This window comes from Ostrinia furnacalis, unplaced genomic scaffold (assembly GCF_004193835.3).
Source record: "Ostrinia furnacalis isolate ACB-3 unplaced genomic scaffold, ASM419383v2 OfSCF1381, whole genome shotgun sequence".
Classification (NCBI taxonomy): domain Eukaryota; kingdom Metazoa; phylum Arthropoda; class Insecta; order Lepidoptera; family Crambidae; genus Ostrinia; species Ostrinia furnacalis.
Genome location: NW_021131620.1, coordinates 134927 through 161510, shown reverse-complemented (window position 1 = coordinate 161510; position 26584 = coordinate 134927). Strand labels below are relative to the sequence as shown.

Sequence of the window (26584 nt, the reverse complement as noted above, 5' to 3'; positions counted from 1 at the left end):
AAGTGATCACTGCATTAGATAACAATGCAATTATTTGTTCCAGTTCATTCAACTTTTAAAAATAAAAATTACTTATGCTGGATTGCACTAACTTTGACAAACGTCAAGAATATGTCAAACTCCATACAAAAAACACCGGTTACCGTAATAGTTACGGTCAAAGTTAGGTGGTGCAACTCAGCCTTAGGGAAGTCACTGTTGGACTCTGATGGTCAGTATTTTTTTCTCTGTAGCTACTATTTCCTGATAATTGATACTTGGTACTTAAGCTTAAAACGTGGCACAAAAATAGAGACACAAAGAAAGCTCCATTGTAAAAAAATATGGAGAGTCTTTGGGCAACTTAAAAAATACTTGAAAATAAAGTTTAACTTTAAGAAATAAGTTGGAAATCGAGAATATTGCGGTAAGATCAACTAATGCAATGAATTATTACTAAAGTACCTAATATTGACCGAAAAGTTAGTTTCTTTGGTAAACCTCCGGTAAACTTTCAGGTAAATTGCTCTTTCGTAGTAGCTATACTTCTACAATACTTATTTTTGATATTTATTTATTTATTTTGTAATAGGTATATGTCTTTCAAAGGAATGTTACGAGCTAAAGATACTGAAAATATACTTAGCATTATGTATTTTATACATAAGCGGTTTTAATGAAGTAGTTTAATGGCCGACTAATAGTCAAATGAACAAAACAATGTTATAGTCAAAACCATCGACAACTACAGTTATGATAGTTCGTCCACAATATGAGAGGCATTAAACGTCTCCGAATACTTTATTAGCATATTAACTTTAAGGTTTTCGAATCAACTGCTAATTTATTACCATACAAGTGGATGTTAATTGAGTTTGAGTCTTTTTGTTATATTAACAAATGCTAGTATGCAAAAATGTCCCAATATTCCACTTTTTCCGACATCGATATACCTAGCATCTTCAAAATACAATGGATTGGTTTGTTGTGACTCGTTATAAGGTGAAATGTAACTTATATCCTACATATTATTATTAATACGAGTATTATATATTTTTTAAAGTTTCAATGATAAATTCTTAATGGCTTAATGAATAATAATAAAAATAGTGTATTCATTGTGTTTAATTACGCGCATATTCACGGTTAATACAGTGTGAGTCACGTTAAAGTGTACATATGAAAATAGATGAAACTAGACCTATTTTTATCGACAAAAAAGAGGTCAAAAAATTTTTGAGATTTTTTTTAAATTTTTTATAGAATTTTTTTTCTTCCAATTACTTATTGTAAAGAAAACATAATAACTTTTAAACTAAGCGGTATATCTTGATAAAATAAAAACATAATAATGCTAAATAACAGGCAATACAAAAAAAATACATAAAATACACAAAAAAGGCCAACAAATAATAAAAAAAATATACTTTTTGAAAAAAATCCGCTTAAAAATTCGTGTTTTTTTGGTTATTTGATAAATTTCTCCAAAAAATGCCCCTATAACCGGTAGTTTTTATTACTTTGTATTATTCTCTATCGTATTACCTTCGTAAAACGAAAAATTGCATGTCTCTATCCCTATCACAACGTTTGCAATGATCGTTTGAACTAAGCCTCTCTGGGCGCGCCATTCAACGCTTCGTTAACATCAAAACTGAAAATGGCTCTAGATTTGTAATTTTGATAAAGACAATTTAGATTTCAAATAAAAACAAAAGATTTCGAAGTAAAATAAGCATTTTAGTTAAAATTAAAATTGTCTCTACCTGTAGCGGAGAATAATGTTGTGGCAGGCCTTTGTTCAAACGATCATAGCAAATGTTGTGATAGGGATAGAGACATGCGATTTTTGGTTTTATAAAGATAATACGATAGAAAATAATACAAAGTAATAAAAACCACCGGTTATATGAGGCATTTTTTGGAGAAATTTATAAAATAACCAAAAAAACACGAATTTTTAAGCAGATTTTTTTCAAAAAGTATCATTTTTTATTATTTGTTGGCATTTTTTGTGTATTTTATGTATTTTTTTAGTATCGCCTGTTATTTAGCATTATTACTGTTTTTATTTTATCAGGATATACCGCTTAGTTTAAAAGTTATTACGTTTTCTTTACAATAAGTAATTGGAAGAAAAAAAATTATATAAAAAATTAAAAAAATATATTAAAAAATTTTTTGACCTCTTTTTTATCGATAAAACTAGGTCTAGTTTCATCTATTTTCATATGTACACTTTAACGTGACTCACACTGTATAATAATTACGTACTACTGTAATTTATTTTTAAAAATAAACCTTTTGTGTTGTAGAGTAGGTATACAGTAGGCCTTTCAACTTATTAATGAAGCTGCTGGAAAATATTACTCCTGCAATGATCACGCTTTACACGAGTAAAACATTATTTTATAGTTTATAAATTGTATTTATATACGCAAATGACGCATTGAACGAATTTAAATATGGTGATGTGTATTCTTAACGCGATTTTATTGATGTAGGTAGTGAATCAATCTTGATTTTTATTAAAAATTAATCTCCTCAAATAAATGACATTTACTTTGACCTCTCTCGGTTTTTGGATAAACTAGTGTTTAATCTCGTTTCTTTATAATGAAGATGGCAATTATGATTAATATTCGGTCTTAAGAACAACAACATAACTGCCGATCTCCCTTGCAGAGCAAAACAAATGAACGCAATCAGCAATAATCCAAGTCTACCGATCAACGTTGGCATTTGTTTTACAAAATTGCTGAGATTTAGAAAATGGACGTATTGGTTTGTACTATTGATCACTTTGGTTCACGAGAAAATCGCCTAATAACTCCATAAACAGGAGCTTACATTAAGCAGCCAATAAGGCAGTACCAGTATTACGATTATTGTACTTAAAAGTAATAGCTATAACTTCTGTTTAGGTTTCGTTTTACAAGCTTTTTAAAGCTCATGTTTCTACAGGTTGGACGCAGAAATTGCGCTATTATTTAATTTAATTCTCAGGTTAGTTAGTATTTTTTGCTCTCGTTATTGATATAGATATAGCAATGAATTTGAGACATGATGAAATCTTTTATATCTAGGAAACTGTTCAAAGTTAAGCTGAGGGAAAATCGTTATAGTTTTGTTGATCCGTTACTTGATTTTAATTGAAGTGATTGTTTTATACATGCTGATTTTCCGTACTTCAAAAACTTGTGGACACAAAATAAGTCTAGCAACAGGTTTCTCACTCTACAAGATTTATTCTGAAAGTGCAAAAATAGGTAATCTCGGTGTCACAATGATTTCTATTGATAGATTGTCTAAATAGAGAATGGTTCAAGAATACTAAATTGTGACTTTCATCTTACACCTGATAAATTGCCTGCTGCAGGTTTTCAGCTTAGTACACATGTAAGTTTATCACCTGCAGCAGATCTCCAGCTCACACCTTTAAGTTTTCCACCTAAAGACTAGGTTTCCATCTTACATCTGTATATTATATACCGCCTGTAGAAGGATTTTGCTAATACTTCTAGAGTTCTAAAATTACCGCTTATCTTACCTCTATAAGTTTTCCATTTATAGGGGAGATTGAGGACAGTTGTAACAGAGCAGAGGCGAGTTGTTACAAAGTTAATTTCCTTGGACCATTTTAACGAGTTAGCAACTTCGCGAATTCGTTGCTCTTTCGACACTTCACAGCTTGCGTCAAATTGTCAGCTCACTAACTGTCATAGGAGCAAAGAAATCGGATTTGTTACAGCTCGCCTCTGTTACAATTATAACTGTCCTTGGTGGGGAGACCAAGGACAGTTATAATTGTAACAGAGGATAGTAATGTGGTTACAGATGTAAATAAGTATTTTTGTTGCAAAATCCCGTAACAATGATAATTTACAGATGTAAAGCTTCAACTACACCAACGCAGATCGCCATCGCCGGCGCGATCATAGGCCAATGACAGGTCGTGTGGACTGTCATGGGTCGCGCGGCCTGTCACTTAAGAGCTTAAGAGTAGGCGCACACCGTTGATTTTTCGTCGGCCGATAGTTTAGTCGGGTAGTTGATCAGTATGGGCATGTATGGGAGTGCGCACACTACGCCGATTCGATTTGGCCGATTCTTCATACAATTTAAAATCGGGCACAACCCGCACAACTATCGGCCAACTAAAAATCAACGGTGTGCGCCTATTCTAACTTGTGCTTTTGCTTGCAGATAGTCCCGGGCGGCGGCCGCTGGGGCGCTCCGCACGGCGCCGGGCTGTTCGACTCGTGGTTTCAGATGCAGGTTAGTGAAAACTAATAGAAAATAACTTCTATGATAAAGAAGTTATGTTTATTAGTCTACTAGGATGGTACACCTACTTAAGTAATTTCACCGGGTATATTATATGACAGCTAACTTAAACACATGTGGTAATTTCTAACTGTTAAAAAAGTTGGTAAAAATACCTTTCACGCCAATTATTACTGAAATATTTTATATGGAAAATGGGTATGTTCCAACGAATTTTGTGTATTTTTCGTAAAATCTATCGCTATATTGACCTGCATTTATAGAAACAAACAAATGATGCATTCATAATATAAGTTCTCTAAATCTTATGACCATACAATATAACTAAAAACAAACGAGGCTTTAATGATCTGTAATATCCATAATAACTCTTGCCGTGTCTCAATCGCTCGGACAAACAGTCAAACTCTCTAATTAGATATTAAATAACTGAGAGATAATTTACACCCGGGATATAGCTTAGCTTCGTTACAACCCATAAATATCACCAGGCCAACTGCCTACAGTTTCATCTGAAACTAAACGAGAGGGTAAATTACGTATTACTGACATTGATGGCAAATAAACGATATTGTAAAGGCCACCATCCGAATGAACAACAGCACTCGCAACAATACACAAACCATAGCTAGAAGATATGAAAATCACAAACGTATTATGGATGCATAATTTTAAATCAAGTATCGGACCTCAAATAGTAGTAAACCGAGCATATACAACGGTACACAAGTCTATAAAATTGGTTATTACCTTTATTGAAAACGCTAAAGTGGCTTGAATTCAACACATGCGTGTAACTGACAGCTACACGCACGGAATCGAAACACCATGGAAGTACCATCTTTGCAGATTAATAATACAGTGTCAAACCGTATTTGAGCTATTATAGACCTTATACAGATGTACATAATCAATAAAGCCTTCATTTTAACATACTTTTTATTGGTAGAGCAGCTACTTGGTATTCAGAAGACGACTTTGACATTGTCACGTACGAGTATACGCGTCGGTCCATAGCTGTTAGTGTAACATCTATTATAATAATAATTGAACTTGTAATTGTTTATTTATTCTCGGTTTCACAGTCCCAAATTATTTCTGTGACTGACTCACTTACTTTTGTAAACTTTATTACGCTATTATTATATCGTCGTCTTTTCGACTAGAACAGTACCTCTAGCATGAACAACTTTCATCTTCGAATCGTTTGCGTACTCGATAAAATTGGATACTTAATCTTCGAATTAAATGATAACGGGACAATTTTGATACTCAAAATAAGTTTCATGAAACCACATCTCATACTAAGTTCACTTTACGACACGTTCACAAGGGCGCTGTTGTAGTTTTCTTACTAAATCTTTTGATGGCGATTCGAGTACGCAAACGATTTGAACTCGAAAGTTTTTCGTGCTAGCCGTACAGACTATCCAGTAACAGGTCGTCAGTCCATCAGACAGGTGGTCATTTAACTCAAGTGCTGTTTGTAAATGATTGAATAATATACTATTTGAACACTCAACATGATAGCGATAGATGTAATAGTTCGCCCGCGGCGGGATCCGATCCTGTGGGCTAATTCAAATGCATTTGTCGAGAGTAGAAATCGTCTGTNGATTGCACTTGAATTACCCTACTGCAACCGCTGGTTTTGAGTAGGCGGCTCTTTCTATGCACGACATTGACGCCCGTATTCACAAACGTTACTATGAGGTCTCACAGTGCGCGTGGACGCACAGGGTGACAAACGAACCAATCACAGAGCTCTATTTAACGCTGTGCGTTCGATTTGCTGCTTCACTTAAGCAAGCATCGTTTGTGAAAAGGGGCGTGAGTATCGGCTGAAAATGTAGTAATGGTTGTGTTTTAAAATTAGCTATTTCTAGGCTTTTTGAAGGAAAAGTGTTAAAAAAATATTACTCTAATTAAAACTATTTCATCATGAGTAGATACTACCTGTTAGATAAATGTAATAATTTTTATTCCATAAGGCCGTGTTGGGTAAATATGAAAATAAGTATGTAGGTACCTATTTATAAACAAATTTTTTCTTATTAAAAATTAAGTGTTGACGCAGAGAGCGTAATTTTATAATGAAAAAGAGCCTTTAAGTATTGACTGACTAACTGGGTATTAATAAATGTTGTATTTATATTACTCGGTCGACCAATAAAAGCAAAACCAACGACATTCTCATTCACAGCTCACTTGCATCGATGTAATCATGCATACGATCTGTTTTACAATTATTTAATGCATGGAGACACACGCATTATGCATTTAACCCTTAATCGGACAAGCAAGTTCGAATTTTTCGTTGTTTTTGGACAATGATGCAAGGCTATAAAGTTTGAAAAAAAGTGGTCACTATGATGCTCCGCAGTCTACAGATTTTTAGTCAGCCGATAGTTTTGTCAGCGTCAATTTTCAAAATGTGCGCATTTCCATTTCCAGTCAATAAAGCATTATAGAGGGAATTGCGTGGAATACAATTTCTGACTTAGGGACTTTATTAAGACTAGTTACGAGGTGAACATGTCAAAAGTCCCCGCCCTTAGCCTTTGAGCCGGTACAGTGGGGAGAGGGGGGTTTGAAGGCACTATTTTTCGGTTTTTCGCTTAATTCTCGGAAACTATGCGTCCTAGTGACATGATTACTATGAACCAAAAAAAGCTTATTTTTGCTACAGGTGAGATAGACAAGTTTTTCTATATCTTGTATAGTTTTCGAGGCATAACTTACTAGTCTAAATAAAGTCCCAAAGTCAGAAATTGTGTGCCACGCATTTCCCTCTACACCGTCGTTAAAGCATTCATTTGACTGGACTACATACTCGTATTATTATAGCTAGTTCATATTGATCAACAACACCACTCAACTATCGGCCGACTAAAAATCTGTAGTCTGGGGGCGTCTAAGAACAATTACCAAAATCAGCTTAAGGGTTAAGTACTTATAACTAGGATATTACTAATATTGCGCGGCATTTACACGCCACATCGGCTATGTGGCAGCCATTGTTGCGGTTCACACACCATGGCATGGTATGGGAACCATTTGGTATATACCATGGAGAAAAATATGTTAAAGTGGTGATTTGTAGCCTATATTGCTCTGTATTAGGTAATGTGATATAGTGTATTTTTGACTAAGTTGTTTAAAAACTGAAATGTTTTTTGATTGAAACAAAAAAGTTAGATAGTTAAACAAAAGAGTTAGTGCTTAATTTCCACTTACCAGTATTAATGTGAATATATTGAAGGTTTTTATCACCTTTAAATATTCTTGTAAATAGAGAGTACAGTGTATCATAAATATGTACACAAATACCTTGTAGAAGCTCTAAGCTGTAGGTAGTCAACTAAAAACATCAATGATCAAGAACTACAAATGTTTGGCTGGCATTAATACTTAATGGACACGGGAATACTAAACTTGTTTATCTCATTTGACCTACTAAACTGTATTTTAACCCTATTTTATCAGTTTATATCAAGTATTAAGCACACTAGTAGGTAATTATGTACAATAGCTAAGCTAGTCTACGATTAGAACAATTTAGACATACTTCTGCGCATGAAATAGTCTCGCAAAAAATTGATAACGCACGCTATCGTTCATTTGAATTGTAATTAAACACGGTGTTAATACTGACCAATTAATATTGCACCCTTGCAATCAAAGAATAGGGTTCACAATGTAATTCAGCTGTTAGGAATCTTTCCATGAGCTAGGTGTTATCACGCGAACCAAGTTCTTCTACCGTTATCGAAATCGTAAAATTGCTGTTTACAAAAAAAAAAAACAATAACAAAGGCTTTAACCGTCCAAGATTTCTATTGTTGTTATCCTACTAATATTATAAATGCGAAAGTTTCGATGTCTGGATAATATGTTACTAATAACTAATAACATATCTATAGGCTATCATTTATGATGATCTGTGACAAACTAAATGTCACGCGGGTGAAGCCGCGGGCAAAAGCTAGCTAGCTATATTTGACGCATAAAAATAGGTACCTAGTATAAAATGAGATACATTTTATACTAGGTACCTATTTTTATTCGGACTTCAAAATTTTTTTAGCGCATCATTCATCTGATAATGCTGAAAATTCATAAATGTTACTACGATAATTATGTTGTCTACAATTTTGCAACAGAAACGTATATATTGCGACAGCGCATCATACTACCTATACATAAATTTTTATTGCAAAATGGCTTCTGTTACAACCACCATAAGACAGTGTCCAGCTTGATGTGACGTCGCCTCTACCTCAACCGAACTGTTACAGCCGGCTGGGTTACCCGCTCACTGGGTAACCCTGGGTCCCTTAGTCACAACACATGGCAGGAACACGATTAATCTGTTTATTTGTTTAACCTTGTGGTGTTCTTACAAAAGAACGACAATAACAAGTGGTCTAATGTGTGAGTATGCACCACACGCGTATTGTGTGCGTATGCTGAGTGTGGACATATCTAGATGTATCTGTCACCGGAAAATAACAAGAACAGCATTTACAAATTTCCTAGGAAAATAAACTTTCGTAGTATTCTAAACGAGAGATAAATCGTATATTTTACGCCCCCATTTTCGCAAAATCAATTTGCGACGTCTCGAGGCAGTTCTAACTAAATCAAGATTTGACGTTAGAACACTTAGATTAGAACTGTCACTTCTCATATGATTGCTTTATCAAATAAGTACCTACCTAGTGATTAACAACGTTGTAATTATTATAATCGGTAGTTAGTGGTTGTGAAAATGTATTCATTTATTTAAATATAATTTCTGCTAATAGTATTAAAGCTCTTCCTTGACAAGTAACATGTATGGCATATATCCTCGATTAGAACGTTTGCTTTCAGATAAAAGTTTGTTTATTTTGATGAATGAACACATTTACACTTAGTGTCTATCGTATGACACACATTCAAAACAACTAAATTAAACAGAAATAGGTATATAATAAAATATAGTACTTTGTTAAGTTTACGTAGGTACACGAAAGTAAAAACATTTAAGCCCGCGCGTAGAGAAAATTTTAAACCAAAAAGTCTGTTAGTACGAGTAAGTATATTCTGCAGTAATTGTGAAGGATATGTTACTTTTACTATGTAATCACCACCGCACAGTAAGTATTCCATGGGGAACATTTGGGATGAGTGCTCGAGTCTCTCTGTGACTGTAAACTAATATTAAAAATGATAAAGTACCAATTTCTGTTACTTTGTTACTTTTTTACATTTGAATTTGGTTACGAATTAAGATATACCTTTCATCGCCTAACCCTTGTCGACATAGGGACGTGTGAGAAGAAAGTTAAGCCCAGATTTTCACAAGTTACAGACACGAAAATACATATTTTTGCAAATTTTTTTCTTCTTTAAACCGATAGAAACTGTGATTAAAAGGAAAGATAGAAAGGAAATACTTAGGGCCTTTAAGAAAAACTTAAGTCAATCGATGTAAAATTATTCTACGTAGAGACAGTCGCAGTGAGTGCACTGGTCGGTATCTACGAGTACGTAATTGCATTTTTCACATTAGTATCTAATTTACATACACACACAACTACTCTATGGGACGTACAACAACAAAGGAAGTCACATTTTTTCATTATTAGGCCGAGTCCACTCATGTGTGTAGCGATGCAGACTCGAATTAAAAATACCGTACGAAAAAAAATCTTGGAAAGACACTTTTTTATATTTTCAAATTACCTATCAATGAATTTAACACTCAATTTCATGTTGATATAAGTTTTCGGGACTAAAATGATTATCAAGATTTTATGTAGGTACTACTCGTACTTTATGTAAACGGATTTTATTAAGCAGATAAGCTCTTAAGTCGATTTTAATTTAAAACAGACGATTTTTTTCGGTATTAGTCACACAATTCTACACTGAACCACCTATTATCTACATCTGCACTAACATTATAGAGCGGAAAGATTTGATTGTTTGTTCGTTTGTTTGTACCTATTCAATAGGCTCCAAAACTACTGGACTGATTTCAAAAATTCTTTTACCATTATTTCTGATGAACATTAGAGTAAGAAGTTCGCAGCTAGTACTTATACTACCTACTTGTATCGAAAAGTCAATGCGATGCTACTTTACTACATACTACGTTTACTACATAGATATTGTGTTGATATACACAAATACATACAACAAACTAAGAAAGAACGTCGCAGTTTATGCCGTGGAAAATTATGAATTGATAATAAGGTGATGGTGACTCATATTTTTTTCGCACCAAGTTATAATCACGACAATTAATTAGAAGTAGGTCCTAGGTCAGTCAATATTCAAATAAATAGCTTGTTTTATGCTTTTGTTGACGTTTTTGTTATGTATTGCTATTTTTAATTTAACTGCAATGTTTATATCCAAGTGAAGGCCGAAGATAGTACCTACGCGTAGGTTTGTGCCTACTTAGAAATAGGTACGTGTTGACCACAAAATATATAGTTTTGAGACGTCGTGGTGGTAGTAGGTTCCTATGCGCATTGCCGATATCTACAGTGAAGAAATCCTATGATTTTATCTGCAATTTGATAACAGCACCAGGCTTAGTGCGGCCGCACTCCATATCTATTTGTTATATTATAATAATGAAATGGAGCTTTTTAAGGACCTGTCAGCTAGGTTTTACTGCAACTCCAGGACGAATAGGAGCAGGATATTACCGAATACCACATAGGCGAGAGTGAATATGCACATACAGGGCAGGTATGTACCATCCTAGACTGCACGATTGCGGTCAAATACCAGCCTTGTTCTTTCATAAAAGTTCTCTTGTGTTGCTTTCAATACTAATAGGTAACCTTATAGTATAATATTAAAAAAGTTTTCTTCTAAACTTGCGTGCTTTCATAAGTGATAGTTATGAACTGACAGAAAAAGGAGAGTCCTTTTATGTTGTGTATTATTTAAAACATGAGTAATAAATATGAATATAATTTTGTAAATAATACTTGCTGTCCGTACACTGAGACGTGTAAAATAATATTAAACGCACCATTAGAGCTGCGCGCACTGTGACATCGGCTATTGTTCTGGTTCCTAGTTTAGTTAATCGATGATTTTGTGCGCGTACGCAGCGCTCGGCGGCAACGCACCGCGGCGCACTGATTTTGTCAGTCAGTATAAACTTAAAGTTTTACCTAAACTTTAAATCTGAATAGAAAGTGCGAGTATGTGAGCTTTTTGAGGGTGCGAAGCTTATGTTTTTTAAATGAACGATTTGTAAAAAGTCGCTAGCAGTATTGTCTTTGCGTGAAAACTACAGGGCACATTAGGTACATTTAATTATTATCTATGAAAAACTAGGCAAAAATAAAAAAGCAAAATGTTCCATTTTCTTCACTCCTTAATGGGTCAATAGTTGAGAATTCCCGATAGAGAAACTTGCTGAAATGTCTTTATAAGGGGTCAATAGGGACGGAACAGCGAAGAAAAATGTTGCAAAAACTATTTTCATTTTACGAAGTCGCGGGCACAGCTAGTTATTCATAATTTCGCTCCTTCCTAACACAATACTATCTAGGTATCTTTTACTATCTGCGGTCTCATCTTGGTCTCTTCACCTACGTCTATGATCTCGAGCATTCGGCTCTATCCAGAACGAAGCGAATCCGTCCGATCAGCTCAGCAATGAGCCGCCACACTCCGCTGCGCTTACTGTTGCGTAAGCACAAATGAGGTTCATGCGAGGGTCCACCACGGCCGCGACAGGATTCACGGTCCACCTGGCCCGCACAATGATCGGCTCAATAAGTGATCGATTATGCCATTATGTGAGACGTCTGTGTGCGTTTACATGTCCCATTTGCTACCGATACTTTTTAGTGATTCTATAATGTTGGTGATGATGGTTCGACTATCAAAATCATTACGTTTCGGTCAATGTAATTTAGATTTTTATTTCATGACGTAGCAAAAAGAAATTCTCCAATAGGCTTCTAATCGTTCAGCATCATAATTTTCACTGCTGGACGTAAAAAATTAACCGTTTTAGTTGGTGCAAAGGTAATTCGGGAATCCACCTACTTATTTATTTAAAACTTGCTAAATACATTTGTAATAAGGCGAACTTAATGCACTAAAGCATTCTCGACCAGTTTACTTACTGTGGAGATTAATAGTTAATAGATTTGAATAAATTGATGTTATCTTTAATTTGGTGTAGAGCGTGACTATGATTTCCTGATTGCACATTAAAAAATGGTGATAAGAAAGTGCGTATTTTTAAGTAGGTAATAGAAACTATTTCTATCAGACTTAATTCTGCCTATGGCATCCTTTGGTTCTACCTGAATCTGACCAATCTGTCTCTACAATAATATGTATCATGAATGGTTCAACAGCTACTTTCGATCATACGAGTATCTCTTATAATATAGACAGAAAAATGTTTTTATCATGCCACATAAACATAAGTAAAGGTATTGCATGTACATTTAGTAGAAAAGTGCAGTTTTATAACAGCAAACAGACAGTTTAATTTATTGGAGTTCTTGGAGTAAAAATTAATCACTTTTAAAGGTCCCTGCGATGAATACATGTACTTGCCAGGTATATGTAACCTAATCATTTGCTCACAACTTAGAATGTAAAGACAAGTGACTCACTCGTCATTACCTAGTTTCACGCGACGTTTGCGCATCGAGCTAAACCTTGTAGCATCTTGTGTGGTTGTAATAGCTCCTATTTTGCTACAAAAATGTATACCCTGATGTGCTCGACAGTACACTTTAAACAGTTTTAGAAAACGAAATTCCTACTGCAACGTTTCTAAAGCAACTTCATATACGCCTTTGAGAAGGACATAAAAGTTATTTACACCTGAATATTTATAATGATATTGTTCGAAATAAAAGCATTTATGCGTTTCTGAAAATAAATAACAGATTTATTGCTCAAAACCTAACTTTGCAGTTTTCAAAACAAAATTCAATTTTCTATTAAATAAAATGTTAGCTCACCTGAAAATAAATAACAGAATTAACATTCAAAGCTCTTATTCCGTCTCATTAACCGATTTAAAATAATATTAACATTTTATCGGTAATTTATAAAATACACCTCCATGACACATGACATGCTCGTGTGACATGACATTTTACTCTTAAAGAAAAAATAAACCAAAGACAACCTCAAAATAGGTTTTCTTTACATATTTATAAATAGAAAGTGCAATGGATAAACGTGTGATATCTATATCAGAGTATCTCAGGATTACCTATGCGCCGATAAAACAGTTACCATGTTTTATCGTAAAATACGTTTAAAGAAGACATTTTATGAGAAGCTCTTAGTATAAGTAATTTAATTTATTGTGCACGTGTTTATCATGTGCAGACTTTGAATTATACTATAGATTTATACTGTTGATCATTGTTTTATCTCTACATAGTCGTAAGGTCTTCAGTCCATCTGCATCAGGTAGATGTCACCAATATTGTACTTAAGAACGTTCTTCCCTGACGGTTTTCATGTCACGCTGAGTTGGTACGTAAAATTGCCATTAATAAATATACAATGAAAGTTACGCTATATTTATCGGAGCTAAATACAGCCTGGAAAGTGCTAATAGGGCTCTATGTTCATTAAAACCGTCTTCAATAATTTAAGAAAAATGTGGATTAAGTTAGTGTGAGGTGTAAACTGCATTGAACCACGCAGAAATAATTCGTATTTGGTGTGTAGTAACTGCATTGACACTGATCGAATTCTTCTGCGATCTATTTCCAGTACCTAATCTACTAGTATTTGCCCAAAATAAGTCTCGAACGGGTATTTCTTAGATGAATCAAACGGCAACACACGCGAGCGCCTTACGTTACAAGTTACAACGTTCGGCCACAAATATTCTAAGTAACCGGGGCTTAGCTTCAGTTTACTTATTGATATGTTACGATAAGTCTCTGACATACTTAATGCTAAGCATACTAGCTAGCGTTGTTTGTCCACGATATCTACCCGTTCGCGGATTTTATCAATATCGGTGAATATTGTCTATAAAAATTTGAAGACGGTGACTACATGCGTGCTGCGAATGACCATGGCGTGTTGACATTTCAATTCCGACTCTTACTTATACATTAGACTTTTGCATAACTACACCTTTTAATTAATTACTAGTTTACAAATTCTTTTTTTATTTTAAAATACTGAACTTCACACAAAATAGGCCAGGCATCTTTTTGCCGAAGCATTTCGAAACGAAACTTTTTACTCAATGGAACGCGTTCAGTGATCAGTCTGCCCATAAGTCAACTTAAACACTTTAATGACCTATTAAAGTAAAACCTTACGAGCAAAGTACCTACATAAAAGTATTCATAACTTAACTCGATCCGTGTTCTAACGAGGAGGCGTAGTTTCAAATGTATGAGCTCTTGATTATTAGTTAGAAAAGCTTTTGACTGACTGTTTTTTGTCAACATGGACTCGCTGTGGTAACGATTAGTTTATTGTTATTTTGAGAGGTAATTAAACAAGTTGTATATTTACTAGTGTTATATTTTTACTAAAAAAGAAACACCCGATTAAAATTAAATCAATTGTTTCTTTGGCTTTTTGAAATCAGTGTCTGTTATCAGTACAGGACAATTGCCTCGGAGATCTTTCATTACTAAATTATAATTAAAAAAAATGATGCACCTATTTATAAACAGGAGTCTATTACTCTACAAAGACTACCGCGACAATCTAGGTTAGGGCAACGCGACCCCGAATCGATCTTTCAATCTCTGTCCCACCTGTGGCGAGTGAGCGGGACAGCACAACTGACCTAGAGTACAGGTTGGGAATCCGGAAGGGTATGGGCAAACCGGCTCTGAGGTGCATTTTTCCATTCAATGGAAAGCTCTTCGTTACTTCGCGAACCGTTGGCATCCCGCGCTTTTTTGGCGAATTCTCGGTTTTATTTTCACTGGCGCATGAAGGGTTAATGTGTGTCAAATTAATACTTCACAGTTATTAATTTAATAGGTAGTTCTCATTACAACACTAATTGGTGCCAAAAAGACATTACTGGAAAAAATCTTCCACTTGCAATTCCTGAACAAAATGTATTAAAAAAAAATATATTTTAAACAGACTGAAAATTTAATAATACTTAAAAAAAGATCGTACTATAATGAGCGGTGCCGAAAAGTCTGGCAGCGTTGGATGCGCCACGCCAGCCGCCTAAAACATGTTTGGTAACAAAAAACTGAGTTGATACAACCGACCTAATAAGCGCGACCTCAATACAAATTATAACGTATTCAAAAGGTAATAAAGAATTCAATAAAAATAGTACAATAACCTATTTGATGAGACAAAATTGAAATGCACATTTAAAATAAAAGAATAACATAAAATATGCGTAAAATAAGAAATTATGCAAAAAAAAATAATTTTACGTTAAGCTATACTCCCCTAATTAGAAAATACATTTATTAGATTTGCCTCTCAAAAACGGCTTCGTCTATCAAATATCTACGAGAAAATAATCTTGCAACGCATAAATCTTATGAGATCAATTAAGCATAATGCCCATATGTTTTTAATTGAGCTCATAATGTTAAAACATAAAATCGACTCTACATTATATTCCGTTATATTGATTATACCTATTCATTAATTCTATAGATCATGTTGTAACGAATGATGCTGTCATAATATAATTTATTTTAGTTCTCATCTCATAGTCGCTGATATACTTTATTATTGAATAAATACACAATTATTCGAATACAAGTACTCGTAGCAAAGTAAACTATATTTTAGTTTTTATTGCATGCTAAATGTCTCATGTAGTTTATTGCCTCTCGATGAATGTATTTAATTGGTCTATAATGGTTATCTACAACTGGATTCTATTTCTCGGCGTACGCCAGGATTTTTTTCATGCAACTGTTTAGCGATTGATTTTATTTCACAGTTAAATTAATTAAGATTACTTGTTAAGTGAACATTCGCGAAGGCGATAGCTTTTGCAATTCTGATAAGTTTGCTCTGAATTATTAAAGCTTTGTAAAATTGAAAAAAGCGTTTCACTGAATACATTTTCCTTAACTTACGAACTAGATATGAAACTATGTATTTGCTTTGTGGCTACATAGAATTTTAGGGCATTTAATTTTGTATTAGTTTTAGTGAAAGGATTGGTCATTTGGGACTAGCTTGACAAATTACTGCACAGCTGTCAATCGCCTAGCCCACCTCTAATGCCCAGTGGAGTTGTACGCTGTAGAAGTGTGGAGTGACGTCATTTGGAAGCTTTCCCTAAATTATGGATAATCCTTGTGGTTCCACATAGGTACGGATTAGCAATTTAGACTAGGGCTACCTAAGCTTGTTAAGTGCATTTTTCTTTCATAAGTACTAAATTAAATTAAATCTTGACCAATTTTTGATGTAATTTTATTTCATTTGATTCCAGTAAGAAATTAATTTCGTGTGATATCCTAATCATCTTTTAGGATATCTGTGAATTGTGTTGATCCCTTCCGATTGTGTCTCGCGCGTATCACGTTACCGCCTGTAGGTAGGTTAATTGGCTAAAATAAATTAGTTTAGCTTGCATTTGGACATTATTCATCAGTCAGCATGGCAGTCGTCAAAGGGCCGTCGGTGCGCTTTCTAGCCCGCCGGCGACGCTGCGGGCGAGTCGCGCACGAGTAGGGTTGCCATCTCTGAAAGGCAACAAGTAATAATCTTTGAACAATTAAATAATAATCTTTGGACAATTTCACACAGCGCCAGCTAGCCCCAAAGTAAGCAACTTATATGCTTGTGTTATGGGTGCTAGTTTAACGGATATACTACTTTTATACTTTTTAAATACATACATATTAATATTATATTATATACAATTATACATACTATATACATAGTAACACCCCGTCACAGAAATTAAAATTCATCATTTCAATTTCTGAATCGAATCCGGGACCAGCTCTTCAAAGTAGTCCGTTCTGAACCACTACACCAAACGGCCGGCAAAAAACAAGTAGCTTTATAGTTGTCCAACACTGAAGTGTCCCAGGTATGACATGGACAAGAGGGCGCTACTATCAATATGTGGTAATAACCCCGTATTGATAGTAGAATAGATCTGTATAGTATATATAGCTTGTTGCCGTGAGTTTACATTAAAATATCATCGCTAACGAGTGCGTCAGATATCTATGAAGATTTTATGCCTTGAAATTAACCGCTACGGGCGAGTACAGTCTGTCATCTAAATACATAATACAAGGTGTCTCAAAAGAAAGTTTACATTTGATTAGCTTACTGCGTGAACGCAACAAATCCGAGGTGTGCGGGGGGNTAAGAAAATGCGCTACCGTGCGGGGGTTATGTCAATCAGTAGCCTGGCTCTTGGGAATTTAGGTGCTATGGAGTATTTCTCGGGAGCAGACCGCGCGTTGTCCTTGCGAGAATTTTACAAAAATGGTTATTCTGCGACAGTAGCGCGTAGATTTCGCCACTTAAATGATGCTCCAAGCATTCTTGTTATTAAGAAATGGGCCAAAAAGTTTTAAGAGACCCGTACAACGCTGGAATAGTAAAAATCCGGGCGACTATAGTCATCAAAAACGGTAAAAAACGTGGAGAGTGATAATCAGTCCGCTCGTGTCGACCCGAATCTTTCAATTCGGAAGCGCACTAGTGCTTTAAATGTGCATAGATCATCATTACACCGCATTTTTCACAAAGACCTAAAGCTACACTCCTACAAAATTCAATTGATGCAAGAGTTAAAGCCCCAAGAAGCCAATCAGAGGCTGGTCATGTGAAATTTTCTTTGGAAAATTGATCTCCAGGCGAGATGACTACAATTGGCCTCCACACAGTCCTAATTTAACCACTATGGACTTTATCCTATAGAATTAACTTAAATCTAAAGTTTAAGCCACTAAACCAACTTCCCTGGCGTATTTGAAAGAAAATATCCGTCATGAAATGGCAGCCATCACTGAGTTTACCTGCCTGAGCCGTCAGCAGTGATTTTACGGTTCGATTAAATTAGTGCTACGAACGCGAGGGTCTACATTTGGACAATATTATTTTTAAGAAATAAATTCCCAAAATGTGTACTTTAATAGTTACTAAACATTTTTTCGATACACGGCTTACTTTTTTTTTAATCGATCTACTAAATATAAACTTTCTTTTGAGACACCTTGTATAACTCAAAGGTGACTGACTGAGTGACTTAATGACTCCTGATACGGCATTATTTTTTTAACCGTTCTCTTCTCTTCACGATAAAACGCACATATCGCTATCCGTTAAATTGACAACACTGCCAACCCACAGAAATAATTTCTCTCTATTTATTTTGAAAATGGGAGAAATATTCAAAAGTTCTGTTCATTTCAGATTTTCTGGTAAGGATTCGGGGGCCCCCTGAGCTTGGGGGCACTGCCCCGCCTAGCCCCTTAGTAGCTACGCCCCTGTTGTCGCCTTCTAAACTAGCACAAATCTGGCCGGAGGCAACCCTAAGCACGAGGGATCCATTTGTGCGCCTGCGCTTGCGCTGGCTCTTAGCGCACATGCGTAATTGAGGTTACAATGCTGCGAAATGCTACATATTATGAATTAGTCCGGGATGCCACGTGTTCTGTAACGTATTACGATTTACGAATTATCATATACTCTTGAATTCCTGGGATACTAAATTAGATTTAAATGTTGAGAGAAAAATAAAGAGATGTATAGAGTTAATGCAGCTCTTTTTATCAACAACCAGGAAGCTCTTGGCCTGCATATCACCTGTTGGAAAGTGATGATCGCGAGAACAAGAATAGAATAGGATCTACATAGTTCTACCGATTAAACTTCTGTAACTGTTTACTTGTGACTTTATGCATAATTAAATACTATTTAATTGTCAATTGATGTTAAATTAATTAATATGGAGAGCGGGGATATTCTACCACAAGTATTTATTTACTTGAATGAATTCCTCGATCGCAATATAGAAATGTAAAAACACCTGATTATGAGTAAAGGAATATTTTATTTATTAATAAAAATCTATCACACACAGCTTATTACATACTCAGCTGCCAGTTGGATAATCCTGCCACTTACAACACTTTACTCATTAAACTGACAATGATTAAAATAGTGGGCTCCACAGGTTTCGTGTTTGTCTCTGGTGCTAAACGTCCACTTCCTGCCGATATCTATGGTTTCCAAACTTGGTCAGCGCAAGATGTACACGTTGCTTGAGCACAGTTTAAGCTCGCATGACCATAGATAACAGCAGTTTTGTTCAGTTACTAACATTATTATGTAGGGTTTTTGTGACTGACCGTAATGCTCGATTAATTTTAAAACTGATCGTAAGTAGAGTTGAAAACTCTTTGCTATTTGTAATCATGTGATACGTTATTATTGATCAATAAAATAGGGATAAGAATTAGATGTTTTGCTTCGTAATCACAGTAAAATTCATTTAAAAATACACGTAATAGTTTTCTTTTTTTAAAAACCTACTTTTTACGTTACACAGACGTAGGTACAACTAAATTTAAGGCTCTGAACAAACTACGTAAAGTTTAAAGCCTTATTAAATGCTCTATCAATTTAAAGACAACTCTATTCAACTCGCTTGACGCTCTCCAATCTTAGATGGATTTATGATCTAGCTAGTTTGACACCTAGATACCTACATAGCTATTGATTAATGGTTGTAGAGTAAAAAGAAAATCCTAACTAGGTAGGTACGAGTCAACTTACATTTCAAAATGTACTCGCACATTTGTCCCGTCGATTGCTTCAATAAGAAGTGTAGTAGATTGTTTGAAAACCATAAATAAGCTACAAGGTTAGAATAGTTGCGTTTATTACCCTTTTTGACAAAAATATACATTCTAAAAATTTGCAAGAACGTGCCAACTCTAATAAACAACCAAGTCAACAGGATATTTAGTTACAGCCTATTTTTATAGGTTTGATCTTTTGAAAAAGTTTTTGTATTATTTAAAACTGACAGAGCTCAATATTATGGTGACATACATTAGTACATATGTAAAGCTTCGGGCATGGTCCAATTGTAAATTGACTGCATATCTTATTGGTCCCGTGTCATTCACAACAATTAACCGTTTGACACGGCTGGCAGGACGCGCCCGCGCATGTCGCACACTGGGGCAGACAGCCTCTATAGTCCAGTCAATGAATGCTTTAACGAGCCGAATTTGAAGTGTTGATGCACAGTAGGTTTTGAGTGATGAGGAGTCAAAAGTGGCTCCAATTGATTCGTCTAAATATACGCACAGTGCAGTCCCCTCCATGGAACTTGGCTTAACATGCTTCCGCATGTCTAAAATATTTGCTCAATGTTGTTTTAGTCGATTTTATCCTGATGGGAACATGTAAGACAAAAATAAAATTTCCAATATTACAGACCTTCTAGAGCAGATTCCGAAAAAACTAAACAAGATATAGAAAAACTTGACTATCTCACCTGTAGCAAATTGAATAAGCTTTTTTTGGTTTATAGTAGTCATGTCACTAGGACGCATAGTTTCCGAGGATTAAGCGAAAAACCGAAAAGTGGTACCTTTAAACCCCCCTCTCCCCGCCGGCTCAAGGGCTAAGGGCGGGGAATTTTGCTATGTTCACCTCCTAACTAGTCTAAATAAAGTCCCGAAGTCAGAAATTGTGTTCCACGGATTTCCATCTATAATGCTTTATTGACTGGACTATAAACATGCCCATAATTAAAAAAACTCAATATGATTTCAAGATAGTCTCTTATAATGAATAAGTACCATACTAACAAAGGTACTCGTAGATATCAGTTAGATGCTTCGCAACAAACTGTTTTCGCTTGTACACCACGTTAAAGTTCAACAAATATTCGGTCCTAATTTTATTAGTGATTTTTTGCATAATAATGTTTAAAGTTTTTCTTTAAGAATACTTATCAATTTTAAGTGTTTGTTTTTTTAATTTTTAAAATATATAATTTTTTTTTGGAAATTTTGAACTTATTTTGATTTAAAAAAAATTGAAATAGGTATAACTTTATGAATAAATATTAATTATATTAATAAACACATTTAACTGTACATTTTAACAGCATCAAACATGTTCTAAAATCTACAGTTTATTTATGGGTACGAACTGTTGTCTCCTGCCCCAGTGTGCGCCGCACCAACCAGTGTCATCGACTCTGTGCCTTTACTCTATTATTTGCCTTCTTGTTATCTCTTATTGACACGTTTAAACGACTTATCGGTCGAATTGAGTCTTGAAATTTGTATTCTACATTTGGTTACGGTATTTTTTAAGTTTGTGTTGTGGTTAAGGATGTCCGAAAATTCGAATATAATATCGCTGTACAAAACAAGATTTTCTTAATTGGCCCCTAGACAGAAACTACTGCGTTAGTATGCATGCATCATATTATAAGCTTTAAACTCAATATCAAACCTCCTACTATATCTTCAATAGATGGGAAACTTTAAGTTTCAGGTAGGTAAAATGTATTTCGTTTTCCATGTTGCCCGGTTGGTAGCAGCTTCCATCCAGCGCCTTCCTACTACTTTATGTGGTATACTTAACAGTAATAATATAATAGAAATAAACCCATAATAGATACGGTTCAACAGTGCTTCCAAATAAAAGTTTATTTAACGAGATTAGTCTCATGTTTACAAACACAACCACAATCACTTCTGGTTATCAGTATCTTACTCGTATTATTTAGTATCGACCCAATTCGCTCAGACCAAATTAATTAATCAAAGTAATTACAGGGCACATTAACATCAGCATAGTTGTTAAATGCTTGGCAGAGACAGCCGTGACTTCAAAATTGGGTTCGCTTATAGCTCGAGGTCCAGTATTAGCATTATTTATGTCAATCTTAATTAAAAATTTTCGTTTTATTCATTTGTTATGTTTCTCTTTTCGAAATAGTCCTGTGTGATCGTAAAGGTGAGTATAGACTAGAGCATTTTCTCGAGCATTTCTATGTAATGTAACGTTCTTATGAATGGTACAATACAGGTAAAATGAACAAGACTTGGCTCGTGAAAGGGTGAACACTAGAACATTTTATAGAGCGGCTCGTTGTTCTGTTTACGAGTAATTATGCTCTATTCTATACTCACCTTTACATAAATGTTTAGCTCAATCATAATTTAAACCGTTTCTTTTAATTTATTGTTTTCATAAGCGTGAATTTTTCCAATACTTTCCTCAGTAGATCCGAATGAATGTTATAAATCCTAATAAGTAAAGTGCTTGTGTTCATGACTAAGCTTCTAAAACAAGGTCGATCAACTTTACTAAGTGGCACCAGATTGTATAAAAGCTCACTACCAAGCTTACATAAGGTGGTTAGGGTCGTAGTCGGTATAAACTATAAATAGATTGAGATTTGAGACGCAGAATGGTGTTACCAAACAAAAATAATTACCTACACCTATTCAATGGAGACTTCCAGTGACTTGGCCCACTTTTACCTTGGTCCACAGGCCAAGACGCTGGTTTAAATTTTTAAATAGTTTTTCTTCCAGTGACTGGGCCCATTTGGCCTGGGCCCAGGTGTTTAATTTATTAATAAATCATTGAAGGTGGGAAAAACTATTTCAAAATTTCAAACCAGCGACTTGGCCCGTGGACCAAGCTAAAAGTGGGCCAAGTCACTGGAATACTCATTCAATGGATTTTACGCCAGTGTGTAATGAAGTCTACACACCAAACCCGCTGACTCGCCGACACGAGTCGTCGATTTTTGACAAGTATAATAGAAAATACATGTCGTCGACATGATTCTTTGAAGTTATAATAAGCCGCCGACACAAAGCCGCCGGGCTTGGTGTGTAGAGTCCTTTAAATTATAGCGTCTGATAACGGGGAACCTTAGACCAAAAATAGTGATACCTACTCGTAGTAGGTACATTTAATTTTGAAATCATCATGTTGATCCAAAGTTTTTCAGAAGAGCAATCCATCAAGTTACGGAACATCAAATATTGCTTTGTTGACGTTAAAACACCATTTTACATTTGATAAATTCTGGTAGGTATAGGTATATCACTCAACTTTACTATCGGTAGTGTCAAGCTTTAGTATTTGCTTGGAAAAATGTTGTGCTCTATTTTGCCGATTTGTAAGAATGTGATCCATCACCATATTAAAGACAATCTACATACTCGTAATCGGATTCGCAACTTCTATAAGTCTTGGGCCCGTGTTAACGGTTAGTTTTGGTAGTTAATTTTATTTTATACTAGCTTTCCGCCCGCGGCTTCTCCCGCATGGAATTTTGTCTGTCACAGAAAAACAATATCGAATTGAACAATTCCAATTAACTCGTATTAACATGATGCGCTGTTATATTTAAAATAAACAACCAGATTCTTTAAAGGTCAAGTTGTAACAAAAGTATAACCTCTTTTTTCTTTGAGTCACAAAGATAGTGATCAAGTACAAACAAGCTATATTACGCCACGCAGAGCTTTTTTCTGGAACTTACGATAATGTGTTTTTTAAATAGTGACAATTACTTGATTTTAAATGTAAGTAACCTATACGTGCAGATTATCTCGCTGTGCTTTCTCTTGATTCTTCCACGGCAGGTTAACGGGCCGATAAAGGTGTTCGCAGCACATTCAGCTAACAGCCTTTTTAGACGAGGCCGTAACTCAGCTGATACGGAAACGCTTCCCAAACCACCTCAATTGTGCAATTGCGGAATGGCCGCCGAAGAATGGGTGTTGCCGAGGAGATAGCCGCGCTCACACCTTCCCAATCTCAAGTGTATTCGGTAATTACAGATTACGAAAGCCCGTTAACTCATTAATCCGCTCTTAACGGGTGACAACAAAACATTACTGAATTAACATTTGAAGTCAAAGCCATAAATTCAACGGATTATGGTATTCTGATGCCTACATTATAACTATTAATTCTACTATAACTAATTCAAACTTGCCAGCGCGCGAATATCACCGATAAACCCTACATAGTTGCAGATTAACTGAAACGGATTAGGCAATCGGCACAATGTAATTCTTTATGTAAACAGTACCTACAAAGTAGATGAAATAAAAAGCAAATTGATAGCTTTTAGCTTTTTGGGTCGCAAACGAAACCGAAATGTTGAGGTTTCACAACATCGAGATTAAGTGACAAACAAGTGGTTGTGCAGCTTTTGAGTTGAGCGGCGTTGGAGTGGTGTTGGTGTCGCGTCGTGACAAAGGTTGGAAATGCTGGAATTCGCGCGTCGTCGCAGCGCCCGCGCCGCCTGACGCTTGACGCGCGCGGGTCAAACATTCTAAATGTTTCATTTGTATGACGCAATGCGCCTCGAACTGGATTTGCACTCGTCGCAGACACTTTTGCGTGTGTGCTGTCGCATGACTTAATTGAATTTACTATTTCGTTTCCTCGCCCTAGTTATAGCCTTTGTCTCTGTTGATAGCTGCTAGTAGATTAAGGCTTCGACTACTTTGCTTGTCCTCTGTCCACTTTATTACTTACAGATTTGAGCTGAATCGGGTCAGTGTGTTCCCGTAATCGTTCGTTCGTTCGTTTCAGCCAAATGACGTCCACTGCTGGACAAAGATTCCCGTAATAAAAAGCTTTATTTCTTGAAAATTGACAAGCTTTTCGCCGATGTAAGTGAAACAATTAAAAACGCCCAAGATTAACGCTTTACATTACTACAGATATTACAAGTCTACTACGTAAACAAGTTACCTACATCGATTGTCATATCGGAGTAAATTACATTTATTACTCGTATTAGGTTACTCTTGTTATTTTTTTTATAAATACCTAGTGAGATAGTGAATGTTTTGAATCAACCGGTAAAGTTTTTTGTAAGAGTAGGGGGGNAATAATCCAGATCCGGAGAATGACCGAGGGACGTCCATGTGTACCTATGTTATTACTTCTGATGCAAGTATGGGAAGTCATTACAGTTATTCCGGAGTATTGTTTATCATAATATTAATAAGTTATTAATACAAAAGGGATGCCTGAGGAATAAGCGAGTAAACACTAAAATCTACAGTGAAAATGGAATACAACCAATTAACTTGCAAGATAATGGAAAATCTTTCAGACTTTAAGGAACAAAGGATACAAACAAACGGAAAACTGCAATCGAAACCGTAAACAACCGTTGATCGTTCCATTTGTACGGAAAATGTAAATCAAGATTATACCTAGTTAATCAAATCATTCATTCGAATCAAGATTATTGACTTTCCTTATAGAGCAATAATTCCAATCCATCATAGTTAAATATCGGTTCTGTTGACTGCATTAAGTTGTTTTGACCGCGGCTTAGATAAAACGTTTACTATTGGGTGGTATGGTATTACTACCCTACGATTGAACTGCCACCCGGGTTGTGAAAATTGATTTTCGTTTGTCTGTGCAAGCCAACGTCCAAGTAATAGAACTGGTTCCCGTTGTTATAATAACTACAGATGGATCCACAGAGGCATGCCATGATTACTGGCACATTAGTTCATTACCGACGAGCGGCCGCCATCGCGCCAGCCAAGCGGCAGGCACTCGCGCGCAGACAGCTTGGCGCGCCACTTTTTTAAATAATGTTTCTTTCACAAAAGTCGGACATCAGAGTGGGTGGGGACTGAAGCGGCACTTTCTTTTTTATAGCCTCCGAGAATGTAATAAATTTGATGACTGTACCTGTCACACATCTAACTTTAAAATTTCCAAAGCCGCTATACCTCATTAAATGTTGTGATATTATCTCCTTATAGCTACTCCTCATTCATCCATGAGTCGCCACCACTTCTATTCACCATTCTTTCTACTTCAAACTGGTTCAATATCAATGAGTCACTAATACTCGTTTAAGGAATAAATTAATGTAATATTAAGGCAACAGTTTATAAATACAGACTGGTAGGTACATATATTTTAATATTTTTGGAGGTGACTCATAGAAATCTCAGTGTATTACGTAATAGCCGATACAAGTTTAATATAATAGCCATAGGCAATAATACATATTATGCAATGAGTCATCTTATACAGCACACGTGGCATAACAAAAACTGCCAATCAAGTTGAGAAGGTAAGTTAAAAAAGTTATTGATAGGTAGGTCTAATTAAGTCAATAAGGTATTCGAGGAACTGTAGACCATTGCTTCAAACGTCGCATTCCGCTGTCCTGCAGTTGGAAATCCTTTGTCGTGCTAATATGCCCGCCTGGAGGTGGTATTGCCGGTACAAGTACTCCTTGGTCATCGCTTGGGCACTGAACATGGCTCTGCTCCGTTGCAGCAATTCGCTTCTT

General features: G+C 35.5%; 1 protein-coding gene across 2 annotated transcripts in view; it reads left to right on the top strand.

The window, feature by feature from the left end:
- Positions 1–26584, top strand: part of LOC114352507 (dendritic arbor reduction protein 1) — a 75141-nt gene that overhangs the window by 1544 nt on the left and 47013 nt on the right. For both annotated transcript variants that reach the window (XM_028304133.1, XM_028304132.1), the window contains exon 2: positions 4186–4257. In XM_028304133.1, coding sequence (XP_028159934.1) covers positions 4186–4257 — 72 coding nt within the window. The remainder of the gene's footprint in view (positions 1–4185; positions 4258–26584) is intronic.